This window comes from Spermophilus citellus, assembly GCF_964194105.1.
Source record: "Spermophilus citellus genome assembly, chromosome: 5".
Taxonomy (NCBI): Eukaryota; Metazoa; Chordata; class Mammalia; order Rodentia; family Sciuridae; genus Spermophilus; species Spermophilus citellus.
The window spans coordinates 112,779,131-112,801,861 of NC_138186.1; the positions used below are offsets into that span (position 1 = coordinate 112,779,131).

At 31.7% G+C, this 22,731-nt stretch overlaps 1 protein-coding gene across 4 annotated transcripts in view; it reads right to left on the bottom strand.

The window, feature by feature from the left end:
* The window catches only part of HACE1 (HECT domain and ankyrin repeat containing E3 ubiquitin protein ligase 1), an 83,229-nt gene that overhangs the window by 19,459 nt on the left and 41,039 nt on the right, over positions 1-22,731 (bottom strand). For all 4 annotated transcript variants that reach the window (XM_081295580.1, XM_081295579.1, XM_081295582.1 and 1 more), the window contains 8 exons: positions 16,832-17,157; positions 16,219-16,287; positions 15,888-15,975; positions 9,485-9,596; positions 9,292-9,389; positions 9,022-9,109; positions 4,165-4,314; positions 3,456-3,652 (listed from right to left, as the gene is read on the bottom strand). In XM_081295580.1, coding sequence (XP_081151706.1) covers positions 3,456-3,652; positions 4,165-4,314; positions 9,022-9,109; positions 9,292-9,389; positions 9,485-9,596; positions 15,888-15,975; positions 16,219-16,287; positions 16,832-17,157 — 1,128 coding nt within the window. The remainder of the gene's footprint in view (positions 1-3,455; positions 3,653-4,164; positions 4,315-9,021; positions 9,110-9,291; positions 9,390-9,484; positions 9,597-15,887; positions 15,976-16,218; positions 16,288-16,831; positions 17,158-22,731) is intronic.

A 22,731-nucleotide genomic window follows, 5' to 3' on the forward strand; every position in this document is an offset into this window, starting at 1 on the left:
AACCTCATCTTTTTTCTCTCACTCATTATGCAATGTAAGCCAAGCTCCAAGACTCTGAGCTACTGTGGGTCCTCAAATATGCCATGCTCTGTGTCATCTGTGTGCCTTCTGATTAGCCCAGAACATTTCCTTCTTTCTTTCCTTATTCTTACCTGACCACTTTATATTTCTCTATAATTCAACTCTCCTACTGCCTCCTCCATCCATTCCCTGAGATCCTGCCCTACCCCATGCTCATTCCATTATCCAAGTCTGCATGAACTTTATGATTAATATTGTAAAAGCAATGCTAGTATTTAAAATCCATGTAGTTTATCATTCAGTTCCAAGAGCTGAAACTGAAGATCTAAGCAAAAAAGGATGCATCTAACTCAAGAATTACGGCTCTTAATATTTCAGGTTTTGGTTAAGAATAATCAAAATTATTTTTAAAGAGATGGAAAAACTCTTTAAATGTTAAATTTTCAACTTCTGATAATACAACTATTTTCCAAAATGAAAACAATGAGGGATTTTTTCCCCTCTAGCTTTTAAAACAAATCACTAACAGCTACAAAATTAAAAACATTATATATCCAAATGTGGAACTAATATATATTCTTTTGCCTGTATTACATGCATTCATTTAATATACTGGATTTTAGAGAAAAGGCATTTTGTTTTCATTATGTAATTAACAAAGGCCTTTAATAAAATTTAGGAATAATACTGTGGAAATCAGTTTAAATAGGCTCTCTCTTACTAATAAGTTTGGCAAGTCATTTAAATTTCAAAACAGTTAAAATTATAAAGTTCAACTCTAGACATGACAATTACAACTATATACTTATAAACATAAGTAAATAATGGACTAGTTCTAAAGTGACAGTAAAGTTCATGGTAGAATGCATAAATCGAAAAAAATTATATTCTTCAGGTTTGATAAAAAAATGAACATTTTATGTACTAAATACTTTAACAATTTTAAGGCAAGTAATCAGTTTAAGATGTGGTATGTTCCTAAAGATTTTTAAGTTTTAAATTAATCTGGTTGTTTATTAAATAAATATTAAATGTCTAAACACACCCAAAAATTTGATAATACAATTATATTGGTAACTTTAGAAAATGGAGACTCGATTTATTGTGAGAAATTTTTATATGAGAAAAATAAAAGTTGAGAATAATTATTAACATATTTATGACTGAGATCCTGCTATTATCAATCCTAATTATTTTTTTTAAAGTTAGCCCATTATCAACCAAGCAACTGGTCAAATTAAAAAGTGTTACACTTAGAAATAAATGTTTCAAACTCTTTAATTACCATAGTATTCCATCCTCAGACAAGACTCACAATGAAAGGTACATCCTCCATGAGCATATTTTAATTTATAATTATTTAATTACTATTTTCCTTCTTTCTAGATTCCAATAAAAAACATGAATGTAAAAACTAATAAGTATTTTATAAAATCTAATAAAAATCATGTCATTAGTGGAGTGGCTAGAAAATGCAAGTATAAATAGAGCTATGTATCATTGAATTGTTAAATGGTCATTCCACTTCATCAAACTACTCACTAGATATAGTATTCACCAATAAGAATTACATTTATGGTTCTTCCCTGAAAAGCAATTACCTGCTTAATAAAGATTCTATGGGGGCTGGGGTTGTGGCTCAGTGGTAGAGCGCTTGCCTGGCAAGTGTGGGGCACTGGGTTCAAGCCTCAGCACCATATAAAAAAATAAATTAAATAAACATATTGTGTCTATCTACAACTAAAAAAAAAAAAGATTCTATGACTTCATTACCTTTAATTGAAGGTTGGTCTTCGGTGTAAAGTAAAATAATAAATGTACTACAAGGTGAACAATCTAAAGATTTTTAAAATATTTTCATTCACTCCCAAGTTCATACAAATTTCAAAATTAATTTAAGCACTTTACTATCTTAATTTTCAACAGTCTAACATGACTCATTATATTAAAAACTAGGTAGGTTTTTCCTCAATATGATTAATTTTGCATACAGCATGAAGAACATTAGACTTGAAATTAGGAGACCTGAGTTTTGGTATTACCTTTGCCATTAACTCTTTAGGATTCAGTGTCCTTGTATACAAAATCAGAGGGAAAGCTAAAAATTTCTAAGTGTAGCAAGTAAAATCTCAACTCCCGATTTTATTTCTAATAACTCAACTGCATATTTTTGTATAAGTATAGCACAAGAGTTTTAAGAAGTAAAATTGTATATCTTAATACAGGTTCACAATTTCCTTTATATATGTGAAACTAAGAACATACTATTTAAGAATACTACCCAATAGCATTCTTTACTACTACTACAACTTTTGTGCTACTTTTCATTTTACAGAATGTCAATGACAATTCTGTATGGTAGATATTATTATTATTCCAGTTCTATAGGATGTAGAAAACTGAGGCTCAATGAGTTGTTAAAATGTGACTAAGTCTTGGGCCAGCAATGCAGTTCAGTGGTAGCAGGGAACATGACTATCATTGCATAAGGTTCTGTCTGGGTTCGGCCCCCAGCACTATTATAATAACAACAACGACAAAAAGTCTACAATCTACAAAATGGTTTAACAGACAATCTTTATGGTTAATTCTGAAGTTGTCTTGGAATTAAAACATGACTAAGGAAAGGAAAAAGGTTTTAGGTTTGTTTAACAAGAAGATGCTATTCATACATAACTGGAATTCAAAACCAGATTTTCTGATTCCGAATCTCCTTCATAATATAGCAAAATATAATACTGTACTGTATATTTGATTATGATTTTCAAAAGTTTATGATTTTCAGCATTTAAAACAAATGCAAGATTTTGTGATAACATGTATAGAGAAGATACAATAATAAAAACAACCAAGATATAACATTAGAAATATATACATCAAGAGGTCTAACAGATTTACTGGAACTTAAAAGCATTTCCAAAGTTTAAACATTGGTATTTCTTCTTTTCTATATTAAAACTTTTTAAAAATATTTTTTTAGTTGTTGATAGACCTTTATTTTATTTATCTATATGCAATACTGAGAATCAAACCCAGTGCCTCATATATGCCAAGCAAGTGCACTACCGCTGAGCCACAGTCCCAGTCCTATATTAAAACCCTTTAATCACACTTTTGAAATAGTGATTATTACAAGTATTATTTTGATTAAGTTTGCATTATTAAAATTTTCAAATGCATTTGTAAATGTACAATTGGTATGATCAACTGAAACGTCCAGACTGCTTTAGGAACCATCTCAGCCTACCTAGGTAAAACAATACTGAAATTATCCTTTCCAATTCAAGTTTGATATTTGATAGTTTTGTTAACTCAAATGTTTTAATCTACAGCATAAAAGCTTTTCTAGCAAGTACTAGAACAATTTAGAGTAACTGGCAAATTATCAAATCCAAACTTCAAACAATAATTAAGGTAAACATTCAAATACTCACTTTGTTATTTTGTGTCACAAGAATACCTCCACCCCCAGGTTTCAAAGGCACCTCTTCCATTGCTCCAAACACATCAGTTTCAACAGAAAAAGTTAATTCTAGACCTAGATCACTAATATCATTATCTAAAATCCACTGCAAATTTTTGGCATATTCTGGATCAATGGATGCTACATCTTGGTAATTTACAGGAATACCTAAAAAAATGCAAAAACACAGCAGTTACAGTCCATTTTTCTGTCTTTCCTCATCTGTTTAATGGTAAAATACTGCCCTCTACGGATACATTGAAAAACTGCAAAACAGAATTCAATTCACAGCATGGCTTTAAATGGATCTAATTCCTAAATGTGGAATTCTAAATATTAAGCCTGTTTTTTCCACATCTTTACAATGAAATCTTTCTTTAAAATAGATATTCTGTAAGTTGTCATAAAATTTCAGAAGTACCAAATATCTTATTAAATTGTATTCTTTGCACAAACATATACATGATAAAATAAAAAAACAAAAATTTAGAAGTGTTTTTTTAAAAATAGGTCATTTTTTTTTTGCCTCTGACCCCCAAATGCCTTACACATAGATGGTGTCCAATCAAAATAAAAATTATCTCATTTAAATGCCAATGATTACCTACTTAGTTCACCCTTAAAAGCTTAAGAAAATTACTGTAAAAACATGTGTACAGAAATAAAAAATAAAACCATACCAAGAATGTGTTTGTAGAATGATCGTGTGAAGTAAATATTGACCAACTGCCTATGGTTCAAAGCTAATCCCAAGATCTGGCCAGCAAACCGGAAATAGTTCAAGTGATCAGGATTTACATAGGAGTTGCTATTAGGCTGAAAAGTTGTTCCTATTAAAATAAATACCAAAAAAATTATACTTATGAATCTATATGCAGAAGAGAGATAACTTAAATGCAAATAAATTAAATCACATATAACTTCAGTAAAGCTAATCATATATAAGCTTCCACAGGAATGTTCTTTGTGGATACACAAACAGGCAGTAGAAATGGAAGTACTGAAAATAACCATTAATTCACATACATTATCAGGACAAGTCCAAATATAAAGAGAAAATTTTAGAATACTTTCAACTGAAAGTAGTTGGAAGAACATTAGATACCTTCAAAAAACCTAGTAAAAACAATACACAAACACGTATGAACACCCATTTTCCTAGGCAGTGTGGCAATAAATACTAGGCTATAAACTAGGGCAGATATTATCTCATTCATCTATATATGTCCAGGGCAATTATTATTCACTTATTTTTGCTTCTCAAGGAAAGCAAACAGTTATGAGAAAGACTAAAACTTTTAAATGTACAACTGTTCTTAATAGACCTAGTCATTGAACTTAATGCCTGTTAAACAATGATCAGAAAATCATCTAAGTTTCCAAGTCAACCACTTCTTTCACATGGCAAATAATCAAGTTTAAACAATTAATGCTGAGGTAAAAGGAAAAATGGCAAGAGTAACAGTTACTGGTTACAGTGTCAAAATCTAATTTTTAAGAGTATAATTCCACTTTTATGGAATATCTAGAATAAGTAAATTCATATATATTCAAAGTAGATTATACTTCAAGTAGTTACGTGAGGCTAGGGAAAGACTGAGGAGTTGTTTAACAAGCAGAATTTCTGCTTCGGCTGACAAAAAAGTTCTGGAATCAGTGGTGATGGTTATACAGCATAATAGGTCAATAGTGTCAATAAGTTGCAGAATTTCAAATGGTTGAAATGATCAATAATACATATTTTACCACACAAAAATACATAGTCCAATCGAAAAACCTAATGTCAACTTCTCAACTTCAACTCCACTGATTCTTCTGTGATGATCATTAACCTGGATTAAAAATTCATTCATTCAAGAAACATATAAACTCATGCTATGTACTACTTATTGTTCTAGGTACTGAGGCTAAAAGAAAGGATAACTGATAAATATAACAGAAATAGAATCAAAGAAAAATAAAGTAGAAAATATTATTAGTGAAATGTTTGGTCATTTGGAATACATATTTGTGATAATACTTTGAGCTTTGATTTATCATTGTTGAAATTGGATTAAACTGCTGTCACCCATTTAATTAGATATAAGGGAAAAAATTTAGAAGCTTATGGTTGAATGGCCTAAATAAGCCACATGAAGTTCATCATTCACTCTTAAGTACCTTTGAATAATTTCCAGTCATGAGGTATGACTGGATATGAAAAGACAGAGCAAGGCCTTGGAGAAGAAGAAAGACATCAAAGATTAGCATAACCATAATTCCAAAACCATATTATTTTGAGAATATCACAAAATTTTTTTTATCTGTTCAAATAGTGAACGTTAGGGTTACTGGTGAACCAGCACTTATTTTTGATGAGTCTATTTTCCTCTCCTAGCTTTGTGTAATTCTTTCACTATCTAATACTTTCTGGGAAATTTGGATTCTTAAAAAGAATAGATAAGGAGAAATTTAAAGGAAAAAAAGGAAGCAAATGGGATAAAAATCTTCAGGACAGGAATAATAAATAGTTTTTAACTTGAAAACTAGTTAAAACAGTATAAAATTTATATTAAAATTTTTAAGTTCAAAATAATCACAGCTATGACGATCCCAGGTTCTTGTTTTCACTATTAAAAATTCTGGGGCTGGGACTGTGGCTCAGCCTAGCACATGCAAGGTCCTGGGTTCGATCCTCAGCACCACATAAAAATAAATAAATAAAATAAAGCTATTGTGTCTAACTACTTCTAAAAAAATAAATAAATTTGTTAAAAAATTATAAGTAATCTAAGGATGATTTAAAGTATATGGGAGGATATGTATAGGTTAAATGCAAATACCAGACCATCTTATAGAAGGGACTTGAACATCCATCCACAAATTACGATGTGTTTAGAGGGGGCCTGCACCAATCATTAGCAGATTCTGAGGGATGACTGAACATTGGCATGTGTAAATTCTGAACCATTATTCAGATAAATATGATTTATTGAGATATTTTTCAAAATATAATGAAAAACATTTTTTTGTGGTGCTGGCAGTCAAAGGGCCCTGTGCACACAAGACAAATGTTGTACCACTGAGTTATATCTCAAGCCCTGAAAATACATTTTCTTTTTTTTTTTTTTAAAGAGAGAGTGAGAGACAGAGAGAGAGAGACAGAGAGAGAGAGAGAAAGAGAGAGAGAGAGAGAGAGAGAGAATTTTTTAATCTTTATTTTTTAGTTATCGGCGGGCACAACATCTTTGTTTGTATGTGGTGCTGAGAATCGAACCCGGGCCGCACACATGCCAGGCGAGCGCGCTACCAGTTGAGCCACATCCCCAGCCCTGAAAATACATTTTCAAGAAGGAAATCCTACTACATAATTATTTTCAAAGAATAATAGTAACAGTATCTAATACTTATTTTATGCTTTCTTTGTGCCATGCATCAAAATAAACATTTTCACATCTCAGCTAATTGACGTATCCACTAACTGAATTCTCATTGTGTTATAAAACAAGTTATCACCATTTTCAATTAAAGGTTAACTTCACTAGTCTAACATCAAATTTAAAAAGTGGCAGAGCCAATATTAACACCTAATGTAACCCCAAAGTCCAAACTCAGACAGTATCATAAGCTGCTTCTCTATCATGAGCATCTTAATTTGATTAGAAAATAAGTTTTTTTAAAAAAGTTGTTACAAATAACAGTCTCCCCAGATGTTCCCCACGTTCAGGAACTCTTAAATCCTAAATGAAATTCCTTCATGAAACTAAACTTAATAACAAGATAATATTTCACCTAGATTTTTAAATTATTATTAAAACCATGACCCCAAAGAGAAAACATGTAGTTTACAAAAAGAACCACAATTTTTACAGTCTATCCCCTCAACATTTGCTTTGTTATGTGGTATTAAGGAAGTATCTCTAGTAATGATTTTCACATCAAATCTGAATTTCAGGTATGAAACTAAACAGAGGCAGAATGAGGGGACTATAAAGAAAAGAAAAGCCTAAAATATGCTGAATTGAGTTTTAGAGATTAGGCCTAAAATCTTTAAACTTAGCGCTTCATTGAACTTGTCATACTGTTCACAAAGACACTAAATTCACCACAGAGCAAACAATCAAAGGTTACAAAATTAAAGCAGGCAGTCCCATATTCTTAAGTAATTTCAAATACCCAAGGAGCGCATTACATAGGTGAATGCCTGCAGCTTCCTAGCTTCATTGCAGCCCACTCCTGTTGGTCTCTCCTAAAGTAATCCTTCTTATTAAATGGAGATTTGCTGCTACACTTGTTTGGAAGCAGTCAGAAGCTACAATTAATTAGGTATTCTCTCCTTGTAAGAGAATGTAAATACTGGAGAAAGAAAAGATTTGCAGGAAAAACAATGGAACTGTGCGCAAAGCATCTGAAATCTAAAATCCTACTTTCACTTCAAATATAAGTCTTTATTACAGAGCTCTCAAACATACCCTCACAAAAATGAGGTGGTAACCAATTCCATTTAGTCTACAATATCAAATTACAACTCTATAGGTCCAAAAACTATTTCCACAAAGACAGCTGCTCATCTGTATTATATGGTTAGGTAAGAGCTTTGTAGTTGTCAGGTCTTGATCTCTTAAAAGAACTGAAAAAAAAGTCAGCATGCATAAATAGATTATGAGTTAGGATTTAACATCACAATTTCTAGATTTTTGGTTTTCATAACCAATATCTTTTTTTCTTTTTAGAATAAAGTAACAGAATTTATTTTTGAAACATAAAGGAAGCAGAACTCTCACAATGGAGGAATCACACTAAATTTTAGATGTAGAAACTCAAATAGGGTTAGCAAATTTTTATTTTTCCAAATAAGGACTTTTTTTTAAGTCCATTACTAGCAACACTACTTTATGGAAGAAAACGTTAGCCAAAAAAGTAGGCTAGGGCTGGGGATGTGGCTCAAGCGGTAATGTGCTTGCCTGGCATGCACGGGGAGCTGGGTTCAATCCTCAGCACCACATAAAATAAAATAAAGATGTGTCCATTGAAAACTGAAAAATAAATATTAAAAAAAAGTAGGCTAAAGAATAAATATTAATTGAATAAACTTCAAAGGGCAGATAAGAACTTGTTCAGGACCTCAAGACAAGCATTTGGAAACCAACTCTACTACACTAAGTCAAGTTCCATTTTCAGTTCTACCACTTGTCAGCTGTGTCAATATAGACAAAAACTCTGAATTACAGTTTTTTTTTTTTTTTTTTTTTTTTTTTTTTTTTTAAGAAAGAGGAGAGGGGGAGAGGGAGAGAGAATTTTTTTTTTAATATTTATTTTTCAGTTCTCGGCAGACACAACATCTTTGTTGGTATGTGGTGCTGAGGATCGAACCCGGGCCTCACACATGCCAGGCAAGCGCGCTACCACTTGAGCCACATCCCCAGCCCTGAATTACAGTTTTTGATATGGGAATGCCTCATCTAGTTCACAGGGTTACTGTGGGAATCAACAAAATGTACTGAAGTAGTTTGAAAAATATGACAGGTCACCAAAAAAGTCAAGACCACAAAACTTACCATCCGCTGACTGGGTAAACAATGCATAATCGGGATTGACTATCTCATTAGACAGAATATCAAACCACTCTCGCACAACACCTTGACCCTAAAGTTCAAGAAAATGAAATTTAGCATCAACAAAAATATATTATGCTGGAAATTTTTTTTCTGAATGAGAACAAAATTAAAATCATTAAATTTCTTTGTTTATCAATTAAATATTAACCTTCATTCAAATGTGTTTCTTTTATATACAGTGATTTCCAAATCACTTATTTTTATACCCACCATGCCTTCTTCTCCATGGAATCGTACAGCAATCCCTTGTTTTAGCTTTGCACAATTTGCTTTTGATACAACTTCACAGCTACTCCTAAAAATAGAATCTAAATATGTAGCATTAGTTAATTTTACATATTAAAATTTATAATAACAAGTACTTTGTGCCTCACACGTATATCATTTTCTTTTTTAAACATACCTCTGTGAACCAGCAGAATGTCATTTTCATTTACTGGCCTATGCACCATGTCTGAATCTGGTTGTCCTGAATGCAAATGTTCATAGAACCATTCACAGCGATCTTTAAATGGCTACCCAAAAAAATGACAGGAAAATATATTAACAATATTTCAGTCACCTAATTACCAGATTTATTAGCATATTAAATGCTAGTAAATTTCTACAAATAATCATTCTTAGACCTCTAATTCACAATAAGTATTTATTAGATAATGTTCAAACATTTTAGTAACTATTCACAAAAAGGCAGATGTTAGCTGAAATACTTTGACAACCTAGACAATGTATTTTTTAACATCCTTATATTTTCATTGCTTCTTGGCCATTTGGCTAGGATCAAACATAAAATTCCCACATTTTCAATAGGAAATACTGATAAGTTATATCTAAGAACTTAATGTTGGATATATAATTGAACATATTTATTCTCAATTTATTTTAAACCCAACAAAGCTTATAAGAATGAATTTTCACACCCAGAAATAGTTACAGTGAATGTTCCACTTCAGTTTTTATGAAAATAATCTTTTACACCTTCATTCTTATTTCTCTTTAGAAATACAGACAGCAACTAGAAAGTTATTTGTTATCCTTCTGTCTTTCTTTCCTCCACCCTAAAAACTGAAGAATAAGATCTCTTAAATGGTAAAGAAAAATTCTGCCTTTTATTCATCTAACAGGTAAAGCAAACTGCAAGTGATCTATAATTTTTATGATTAATCTGAAAGTATTATTGAGTACCTAGTATGTGCCAATATTAAAACATAAAAGATGTATAAGTGTCACTCTCCATGTTGAAAACTACTTAGTAAAGTTGAAGAGATGAGAATAACATAGCACAGTACAATAGTATATATCAAATTCTAAAAAGTGAAGTACAAACTACTGATGCAACTAAGAATTTAGAAACTTGAAGATGAATGGAGTACAAAGGTTTTCACAAGTCATTTTCTGAACTAGAATTTAAAGCTCAGTAGGACTTGCTCAAGCAAGGAGAAAAGGGGGCACATCAGGTTAAGAGAGACAAAGAGAAAGGTACAAAAGGAGAAATCATGTCTCTCTGGAAGATGTAGTGAAGGCATTGGTATAAACAGAATTCTATTTCTATACATGTTGAAAGAAAAATGTTTGTATAAGTAAACTGAGCACATAATTAAGGATCCTGAGAATCCAGTAAAACATACAGGAGCCACTTTGTATATTGGTTAGAAGAACATAATACAGTAATTAAAGTGAGTGTGGCACCAATTTAAAGGGAGATTATCCAAGTACAAGTTATAAAAACAGCTACTAAATAATGAGGTCCACATAGTGGTAGGAAAGAGGAACTATGAAGTACATCTAAGAGCCATTACTCCTCTAAATAAAAATGAAAAGTAAAAGAAGATCGCTAGAGATAGAACTTACTAACAGATATAACTTGGAGGGAAAGAAACTTTCTCCCACAACTTATTGCCATACTCCTAGAAGGCACTGATGGGAAAACAATAAACAAGGTTTTATGTATCCTGAATTTAATTTTATTGTAGGATATAACTATTAGGGGTTTGGAAATAAATACTTGACTCTGCTACACTTGGAACACTAAAAACAGAGTCCAGCTGAAGTTGGAAACAAGCTAAGGTACCTTGTTCAAGAGAACAGAATATAACCACCAAGAAGAAAGAAATTTACAATCCAAGGTCAGGATTGAGAATTTGCTCAGCAAATTACACACACCACTAAAAAAGTTAAAGGATAAACAAGGTGACACAATACCGCAGAAGCTACAGGTTTCAAAAGGTAAGGATGAGCAATACTACCCCCGAATACCACAAAGAAGTTACCTTTCAGGAAGTTTCTAGGTTATCAGTCAATTTCTTTAGTTGAGCTAAACTAAATATTAGTTTTGCTTTAAAAGACTTAACGCTTTTTATTAGTTCTTAATAAAATATTATTAGTTTAGATAACCAATATTATTAGTTTAGATAACTGGTGAGAGATTAACTTCTATCTTTTAATATTTGCTCTTTCACATATAGTATGCACATATTTAGTAAACAGACTGGAATATAACGTACTTGAAATTTCAATGCTAATTATTTCTAAAACTTTGGTAAAAGAGGAGAAAACAAAACTTTACACTGAAGCAACATATTTAAGTATGAGCTTTAAAGTCACATAAACATGGTTTAAAATGCTGGCTCAGTCACTTACTGAATTTGTAATCCTAAGGAAATTACTAATTCCCTCACAACTTAGTTTTCTTACTCATAAAATAGATAAAATAATAACCTACTTCAGGGATTTATTGTGAGAATTTTAAAAATAATGCAACAGAACATAATAATCATAATTATAATCACAAATTAGCTAATGCTTTTTAAGCACCAATAAGCCAGGTATTGTTTCAAACCCTTAAGGTGCATTAATCACACGCAACCCTCGTAACACTGAAAAAAAGGTACACTTAGCCCCATCTACAGAAGCAAAAGATATGTAGCACTAAGAAGCTAAGTAACTTGTGGAAATACTCAACATCCACAACAATAAATAGATGATGGTCTATTAACACTCCCATAAATGTTAAAATTGTCAATAATTATGACAATACATGACAGTAAGCTTACTTGCCATTTTAAGATATTAAACTGTCTTGGATCTATAAAATGTGAACCAAGAAATAAAAACAAATGCAATTTTTTAAGTAATTCATATAGAACATTAAAAGGTACCAACTGCTACCTTCAAAATCTAATAAAGATATCTATAAGACCAATATACACATGCGCACGCATGCGTGCACACACAGTCACACATATACATACACAGCTCTACAAAGCTGAAGGGCACATTTTTGTATGTAAACTTTCTGAGTACCTGCATTTCCATATATAATTCACAAAACAGGACTGATTACAGAGGCTCCTCTTAATAGCATTTGTACAGCAACACAAAATGTGTCTCCCTTTAACTACTGGCCACCTGAAAACCACCAACAGAAGAAGAAGTCAATCCTTCAGAAATAGCTGGTCTTCAACTTGTTTGGAAGAAACAGTCTCCAAGTTACAAAAAATTTCTGAGCACAGAACACTTTTTTTTTTTTTGATGTGAGAGTAAGTTGCCAACATGCTGCCCAGTACACTCATAAATACTTTCTATATATATTTCCTACAAAGAAATTATCCTACATAACCAGTTAACAACTACTAAAAATCAGGAACACTGGTAAACTACTGTATCCAATTCCCAGACCCCATTTCAGGTTTTGACAATTTCCCAAAGATATCCTTTATGAGCATAATGATTCATGAACTACATTTAATTATCCTGTTTCTCTATCTCCTTCACTCTGGTTACAGTTATTCAATGTTTTCTTAATTTTCATAACCTTGATACTTTTAAAGATTACAGTTCACTTAATTTTGTAGCACATCCCTGTTATCAGAGTTAGCTTAATGCTTCCTCATACTTAGATTTAGGGTATGCATCTTTAGCAAAAACATCACAGAAGTGAGGCCATGTTCTTCTTAGTGTATCCTATTAGCTGGCACACTACTATGTCTGCTCTGATTACTGCAAAGCTTCTCCACTGTAAAGCTCCCATTTTCTCTTTGTAATAAGTAGTCTGTGAGGAGATATTTTGAGACTATAAATACCCACCCCTTATAGAACTATCCAAATTCATTCATTAATTTTTCCAGTATAGACACATGAATTCCTATCTTATTTATAATATGCTATTATCATTACTTATTTTGATATTCCAATTGTTTCAAATTTGGCCAATGGGAATCCATTTCAAACTGGATTCTGAGTCATTTTGACATAATTCCATGATTCTTTGAACACATCTTTACTTTCCTTCACAAGAAAATGTTACAGTTTCATCTTGTACTTTTCCATAACCTGACCTTGGAATTCACCATTTCTCCAATGGGCCCTGCTTCATTTAGAACGTTATTTAAAGACCAAGAGCTATATGCCAAGTTTGCTATATCTTAAAGAATGAAAACTGTGCTCACACTGATATCTGTTAATTCAAATTTAATAGCACAGAATTTGTTCTAGTTTCCTCCATTTTGTAACTCCTTTCTCCAACATTAGGCTCCCATACTTATCTGATCAACACTCACCTCCTCTCCACCTCCCATATATAACCAACTTCCTATTGTTGACATGGCCCCTTCACTGTAGAATGCTCACCACCCCACTGAGGCTCTGTCAAGTAACTATGAGAAGCTGCCACCATCTTCCACATGGACCTCCTCTTTACGCCACTCCAATTCATCTATCTCATCATGAGCCCTCTTCTAAACAGATACCTCCTTACCACACCCAAACTCCAAAGCCCCACACTAGGCCAGCAGGATGCATGTGAATATTCTTCATCCTGGTAAGTTAACAAAACTCTCTCACTTGGTCAAAAAGGACAGATATCGAATGCAGATGCTTTTCGACTAAACTGTTTGTAAAGGGGAAAAATGAAAAACAGAAATAGTATTAAAATAGCAAATTATCTCTTTTTCAACAACTAAAAGCTTCTTTTACCTAGTATCTCATTTGCCCTAGTAGATAGCCATATAGTACAGGTCAACAAAATGAACTTAAGGGGCCAGTGATATAGCTCAGTGGTAGTGTACTTGCCTAGCATGCACAAGGCCCTGGGTTCAATCCCTAGAAATAAACACATATGCACAGACACACACACAAAGAAAGAGAGAGAGAGAGAGAGAGAGAGAGAGAGAGAGAGAACATGGATTTAAGACACTGGTGATGCAGCTCAGTGTTAGAGTTTACCTTGCAAGTGAGAGGCCCTGGCTTTAAAACGCAGCATCACCACCACCACCACAACAAAAATAAACATAAGAACCAGATAGACTTTTAAATCCTATTTCTTACACTTAATAGCTGAATGGCTTAAACATGTCATTTAACCCCTTCAATTCAGTAAAAGCAGCTGATTGTTCCAAGAACTAAATAATTAATGTAAAGCAAATACATGGTACTAAAACTATAATTAGCATTCAATAAGCATAAGTTATTACCATTGCCTTCTTTTACATAATCATTATTAAACAGGAATCAAAAGATCCCTATGTACATCTGTATAATTTTATAAAAATGAATTCTTAGCTCTTTTAACTTCTGAAAGGGTTCATGTTCCTAAAGACATTAAAAACCTTATGGTATTTATTATCTCATGACTACTAATGAAATCACAGCCTCTAGTCTATCCTTTACATCTGATAAATTATTTTCTAAAATGATTTTCTAAAATGTTGCCAAGATTTGTTATTCTCCTGAAGCTTCCAAACAATCTAGCAAACAAAGAAGATTCTGCAATCTGGCAATCAAGGCTCAATACAATATTCCAATATGAACCTATTCTACCTTTCCAGGTACTTCCACCTAACTGGAATTTCCACCTGCATGTGCCAGCCCATACTTTGGCTACAATATTTGTCCTCCTCTTTACTCCCATCAAAATACTGCACGTTTCTCAAGCTTTTCAAAGTCATTTAAAATCTACCTCCTTTTTGAAATTTCCTTTCACTAGAACAAACAAAAGCAAGTTCTTCCTTCCTTAAACTCCTGAAGAATCAGGTGATACATAACTACTGACTTATAGGTACAAATATTATCTTCCCTGCTAGATTGAATTTGGATCCTCTTGGAGAAATGTGATTTCTATCTCCAAATCAACTACCATTTATTAAGCATATATACCAAGCACTCTTCACAGGTTACTCTTCACAACAGTCCTATAAAGTTGGTTCATTATCTTTTATAGATGAAGAAATCAAGGGTCAAAGATGTTAAGAAATGTGCCCAAAGTCATATAACTGGTTAGAAGCAAAACAAGTTTTTCCCTAGCATTTTTTCACAAAACATGAGATATATGGAATAAATAGGTACAACCTTCATAAGGGGAAAGATTGTCAGGTCAAGTAAGTTTAGAAAGATTAGCAATGTTAAATCACTATTTTTATCCAAAGATTTTCTCAAAGCCTTTTAACATGCTACTCATGTACTTTACATATTTCCACAGGACGTAAGTCTATTTATTTCCCAAATGTATTTGGGGATAAAATCCTTTTCTCAAAGACCATCCACGACACAGGACTATTGATTCGTGAAACTCACTTCAGGAAATGTAGTAATGTATTCTGTAGTCTTTGCACGGGTATTTGCACATAGTAGGCACTCAATACACATTTCTTCAAGAAGAAAATTTATTCCTCATATTAAAGCAACATGTAATTCCATCCCTCTTACTTACAGGAGGTTTTAAGTATAATGCTGACCACACTCAATAATATTTGAATTTTAAAAATTTATTTCATTACTAAGACTAAAAACAAGATGAAGAAAATTTCTACCTGTGCTTTTATGATATGCATGAATCTTGACATCAACTCAGGACATTCAAGGAGAAAGTGAAAGTGGTCAAAAATAATTTTAGGATTTCTAAAAGAAAAATATATTTTGTTAGATGAACAAGAAATACAAATACCATTAAATGAAATGCAAATTCAGATATATAGATAACTGAAATAAAAGAAAAACATATTAATCCTCTCCTACTGCATTTTGAATTGTTATTGAACACATTTTGAATAGAAACAGAAATAGCATTTTTTTCTATTTGGAAGAAACCAAACTTAAAGAGAAGAGTGCCAAGACAGTCCATGAAATCTCAGAAACCCTTACCTGTTAACAAAACATTTTAAAACTTCATCATGTTTGCAGACAAATTCAATAAAACGGGGTGAAGTCATTCTGTGGGGATTAGGCAAAAATCAGAATACATAGACAAACACTGGCGATAAGATACAGAAAATCTGATAAATATGTATTGAACTGGACAGGCTTGTATACCATAAGAAAGAACTTGGGTTTGGATCTTCTTTATAAATTCAGAAAACTAAGGCATGCCTAGTCAATACATAGAATGAAATAGTATGTATGTATGTATGTATAGATATATATACACACACACATATATGTGTATATATATATAATATATAAAACTTCTCAATAACAGATGACATAAACAAGTAACTTTTTTAAAAATCTTGAAAGTATGAGCATCTCTGCTCTAAGAATTTCAACCATATAATTAAGATATCCTATATAAAATGATATTCTCCATTCTACAAAGAAATTTTGTACAAGAATCAGATTAGTACAATGAGTACTCTAAAACAAGATTAGAATAGGATCTTTAAACATCAATAATTACTTCTTGTTATTGAAATTACAAAAACATCATATCTCTTCTTCACTTATGAGAGCAAAAAATAATAAGCTGAAACCTTCTTACCCTGGAGGCATCTGACAAGAACAGCACATGTAAAAAGCTTGAATGACAGCACTTAGCCGGTTGGCTGTCATAGAAATAACATCCTGACAATCTGCATTGGCTTCCTGTTTCCCTGCAAGAGCATCTGGTTTATATTCCCCTGTGCCAGTGGATAGATTTTCATAGCTCCCAGGTTCAAATGGTGGAATGGAAGTGGCATCTTGATCTTGGCCTTTTTGTTTCAGTAAAATAGAAGTGATATCTGTTGAGTCCTTTTTGTTTTTCATCAATTCTGTAGCTATTAAAACTAGCCATTCATCTAATGAGTGCCAAAGCAATTCCAGAGGCTATGAAGAAAAGAAAAGTTTTTTAGACATCATTCTTAAACTGCATAATTAAAAAAAAAAAAAAAAACCCACACAGCCAGACATATAGTGTAAAAGAGAAAATTTACTCTAGATACTTCAGTTTTCCCATATTAAAATGACAATAATGCTTCAAGGTAAGTACAAAAATATATGTTTCATATAAATGATAATTTCTTCATTTATAGCAAAATTTAATTATTTGTGTATGTATTCCTGGTAATAAAAAGATAAAACTAAAATCTAACAATAAATTATAAGCAATCGTTCTTCTTTCAATTTCAAAAATTTAGTTTTAAGACTCTACTTTCATAACACCCCTAAAAATTACTATCAATAATTATCAATAATGTCAATAATTTTCAATAAAACAAAAATAAGCCATTTCCAACTTAAAATAAAATTAGAATTCCCAAAGAACCTAATAAACAGTTTAAAATTCTCCTTTCTTACATGAATTCCTAGAATTTTGATAATTTATCATAAGAAATGATTAAAATATGACATTTCTATGAATAAGTATATAATCATACAATATATCTTGTTTATACATACACTCTATCTCAAATAATTAATAAAGAAGCACAATTACCAAACTTCTATCAAAATACTAATTAGCAAATTCTTTTTTTGTGTGGTTTGGGGAACCAAATGCAAGACTTCACACATATTAAGCATAAACTCTACCATTCAGCTTTGCCCTCACAGCTCCTTGCAAACTCTTAATTCCAAGATTAATGGGGCTGGGGCTGGGGCTGGGGCTGGGGCTCAGCAGTAGAGCACTCGCCTAGCATGTGTGAGGTACTGGGTTCGATCCTCAGCACCACATAAAAATAAATAAATAAAATAAAGATTGTGTCCAACTACAACTTATATATATATATATAAAAAATTAACATTTAAAAATAATAATAATAAGGGGGAAGAGGGGAAATCAAACTGCTTTTTTACTCCTACAATATTCAAAATATTTCTGAGAATAGTGAAATGTCTTCTGTGAATTAAGAGCAAATAACATTTTATATTTAAATCACTTTATCAAAAATGCTACAATAGGACCAAATACTAAAAAAAATGAAATACAAACATGATCTATAATAATTAGTAGTTTTAAAACAAATATAAATGTCCAACTACTTTTTATTAAAAGAGCTGCTAGAATATTTTTAATCCCAAATAAGGATTAACAGTTTGAGAGTAGAGGGGTTATCATTCATCTTACACAGTATTTTAAATATTTTAAAATATTTTAACTAAACAAATAATCTTACTTTTAGAAAATACTATGGAAAAAGATCACGCAAGCATATTTGTTTCTGAAATCTTAAGAGAATGTTTTAATAACCTGTTATGCCAGAAAATTCTTCTCAATTATTATCTAACAATACCTTTACAATATTTTCATTGTTTGTTCAATAATCCAGAACTTTATGAAGTAACCAGAATATTGTACTTATTATTTGCAAGTAATTAAATCATCACTAGTTCTTCATTCATACGGTGAACCAAAAAGCAAAAACAAAACAAATAAACTGAACTACCACTACTACAATCAACAAAACTTAGTACACTAACTAATTAAGCAGGAAAGCAGTTTCCTTTTTAAAGAGAAATTAATATTACCCTGGATGAGACTGAAATAAGGACCCCACTTATCCACAAAGAGGGCTTTTCTAAATTTAGGTCACAGCTGAAAGATTTGAGGCCTCTGCTGTTTAAAGAAGGGCAGTTGCTATAAACAGTGACATGACACTTTTACTGAAAATGGCTTAGAATTATAATCACCATCCAAGTTTGAGCCTACAGTTACTCCTCATGAGCAAAACAGTAAACCTGCTATAGAAGCTGAATAAGAACTTTTTATGTCACAAACTATTTAGTTTTACATTAGAAAATGAACTCCAAAATAGAAAGAACATGTGGTCAGGTAAATTACTTCAAACCAAAGAAAAAAGAAATAATTGGCCTCTAAATGAAAAGTGATAAAACCTGGAAAACGGACACAGTGGATAGAGATGAGGCCTAAGGCAAGAATGATACAGGCTGATCATGTAGATGAACACTGGGCCTAAACTCTTACAATCCTATTTTCAAATACTGGCAATGTGCAAAAAAATTTAAAGGCAAACTTTGAATAATACAAAATAATAACAATACAATGGATCTGTATGAAAAGATAGATACAAAAATCCTAAAAGTTAAGAGTTTTCAACAAGGAATAGGAAGAAAAAAAATAAAGGATATAAGCCACTAGGGGTCTTTCTTTACTTTTCTTTTTGCTACCACCTTTCCTTTTTTCACAACACATACACTAAACCTAAATTCAAACCATGAGGTAACTTTACATAAGAAATTGTCTCTTTGAAGATCTATTTAAAAAAGCACTCCTCAATCACAAACAAGAATACCGTAAAAAATAACTTTAATTTATAATTGTGGCAGCAGCCACAGACCAAAAAAAGATTAAAATGAAGTTTAAATTTTAAAATAAAATATTGCAGTCTGGTTTTCTAGCTAATTGGTACAGAGTGGTTGGCTAACATCCATCTCCAGCACTGCAAAAATATAAATAAAAATAAACTATTGCATACCATATCTGTGATGCTTTCAAAATTCATAAATAATAAATATATTAGATAGGATACAAAACACCATACATATAAATTGTTACTGAAAAATAAGTCAATTACTAAAGAAAATAGTAGCGGGTTCCTCGGCACTTTGAAAATATTGCTTCATTTCATGTTATTGAATGATTGCCACATTTACCTCTATAGTAACAATAAGACAATCATAGATGAGTTACAAACATTTTAAATTACATTTCTACACTATAATACAGAATTCCAAATTTATTGAACAATTTTTTTAAATTTTAAGATATACTGAAGTAAAGTAGAAATGTGACAGGAAATTGATACTAACAGTTCATTAATAGGGGGTACTACCTTGAAATTCTTTGTTAGTCTATTTAAATTCAATAATGTTAAATGTCACAACCCAAAAGATATTAAAGTTTAATTTTTCAATCTTTCTTGGCTTCCAAATTTTCCAAATACAATTCTATGAAACTATTAACAGTCACAGCTTACTATTTCACACTCAAAAAAGGGCACATCAGATTCAAAATAACCTAAACTGTCTTCCTCATGCTTGCTTACTCACTACAATAATAAAAACAACTTTCTCCTTCAAATACTCCAAAGTTCCAAAGGCTCTAGATGAAAATCTCTTAACACTAAAAGAATGGTTAGTATTAAGATTAACTTAAAGGACTTCTAAAATAAATCAGAAAACTAATAACAGGATATTAAACAATTTCACCTACTAAAAACACATGGCCTATAAACCCACTCATTCTTAATGGAAAACCCATTAGTTAATCCTAACAATAAAGTAACATGTTAGAGTACCTAGTCACTGAAATGGAAAGTAGAGATCAATTGCTACCTTACACAAAATGTAAGTTAAAATAGTATTCCCAGTCTAATGTTGTGCAACTCAACAGCAATAAAGATTTTTAATTTGTATTACCCCACAAAGCAGGAGACCTTACAGGCATGATGGCAATGTACAATGTCTATTTTTAGCCAGACTGGAGGGAAGGCAGATCATTTTGCTATCTCCCCAAAATTCCACGTTTTATTCATAAAATTGGATGGAAAGAGACTAATAAATTTCTTAAAAGTCAACACTTGTTAATTGTTTTTTAATTACCTGAGTTTTAGAATAAAAACATTTTACCAAAATGCAAATTGAAAATTTAAAGAGAAAATAAGTGGTCAAAGAGGCAAGAGCACTTACTCATGATGCAGAAAACACCTTTAAAAATAAAATGAAGGGCTGGGGATATAGCTCAGTTGGTAGAGTGCTTGCCTCACATGCACAAAGCCCTGGGTTCAATCCCCAGCACCACAAAAAAAAAAAAAAAAAATGAAGATACTAACAAAAGAAACTGGAAACAACTTTATAGACAGATAGCTGGATACATATAGAGATATACATATATATATGTATGTGTGTATGTATGTGTGTGGGTGTGGGTGGGTGTGTGTGTGTGTGTGTGTGTGTATATATATATATATATATATATATATCAATCACAGATACATGACAAAACACAAAGTTTGAATTCCGTAAAAAGGAAAAAGAATGATATCTTCCTTTACCCTAAGTGTACTGACTGCCTAAATAGAAAATTGACATTTAAATCGAGCATGAAATACCTGTAGAGAGACTACTTAACATACACTTAATTTCTGATATCAATTAGCAAGTAAGTGACAGATTCAAATTTTAAAAACAATGAAAATCAGACAATACTGAATATAATCTATACCGAATTTAGATAACAGTGACCATATCTATAACTGATTTGATTTTCTACTTATCATTTTAGATGAACAGAAAGGATGAGCTGAAAGTAAAATCAAGGGTAGAATCAGTCCTAATAGTGAGCTATGCCAGAATGCATGAAGAACAATTAAATATGATATGAATGAGCAGCAAAACTCACTTTAAACAGCACTAAAAGAATAAATCAATAATTTAGACTGAGATTTAAAATGACAGCAAGTTGTCAATCCTAACTAGTGTTAGAGGAGGTGATATACGAAAAGTCAGTTTGAATTAAAAGATGATGCATAATTTTCTTCATCCAAAAGGTAGCACGATGGAGGAAGGCCTATAAATGTACATACATGTATACAACTGAAAACTTTATTTCCAACACTGATTTTCTCTTATACCTATTCTAATACTTAAAAATAGATAAGTGTCAAAATGTTTGCAAAACATTTATTTTTAAGTATCTACCAGTTTTTCCATGTTACAAAAAAAAAGAATCATTTAACAGAGACTACTAATTTAGCTTCAAATTTTATAGATAGCAGAGTTATTAATTTAGTTTTCAAGGAAGTAGCACATAAAAACATTGCTTTTTGGATGTAATGGGGCTCAATGGCAGAGCACTTGCCTAGCACTGTGTGGCACTGGGTTCGATGTCTAGCACCACATAAAAATAAACAAATAAAATAAAGACGTGCTGTCCATCTACAACTACAAAAATAAAAATAAAAAAACAAAAAAATATAAGTTCATGAATGCCAAAAGAAAATTTTACACCATGAAAATCTCTGGAGAAAAATTACCTTTTAAAAAACAACATTAGTGGGCAGGGGGTGTGACTCAGAAGCAGAGTACTTGCCCAGCATGCACAGGGCCCTGGGTTTAATAAACAACACCACAAAAAATATATGTAATAATAATAATAACTATTAAAATATATTAACTTAAATGCAATCCCACAATGCTGAGTGCTATGGTACATGCCTGCAATTCCAATTACCTGGGAGGCTGTGGCAGAAGGATCACAAGTTCAAGGCTTGCCTGGGCAACTTAGCAAGAACCTGTCTCAAAATAAAAAATAAAAAAGGCTGGGGATATAGCTAAGTGGTAGAGCACCCCTCCAGTATCACCAAAAAATAAAATATATACAGTACCACAAACAAGCATTAATAGCAATAAAGTAATATCTATCTACCTGTGTGTGTGTAT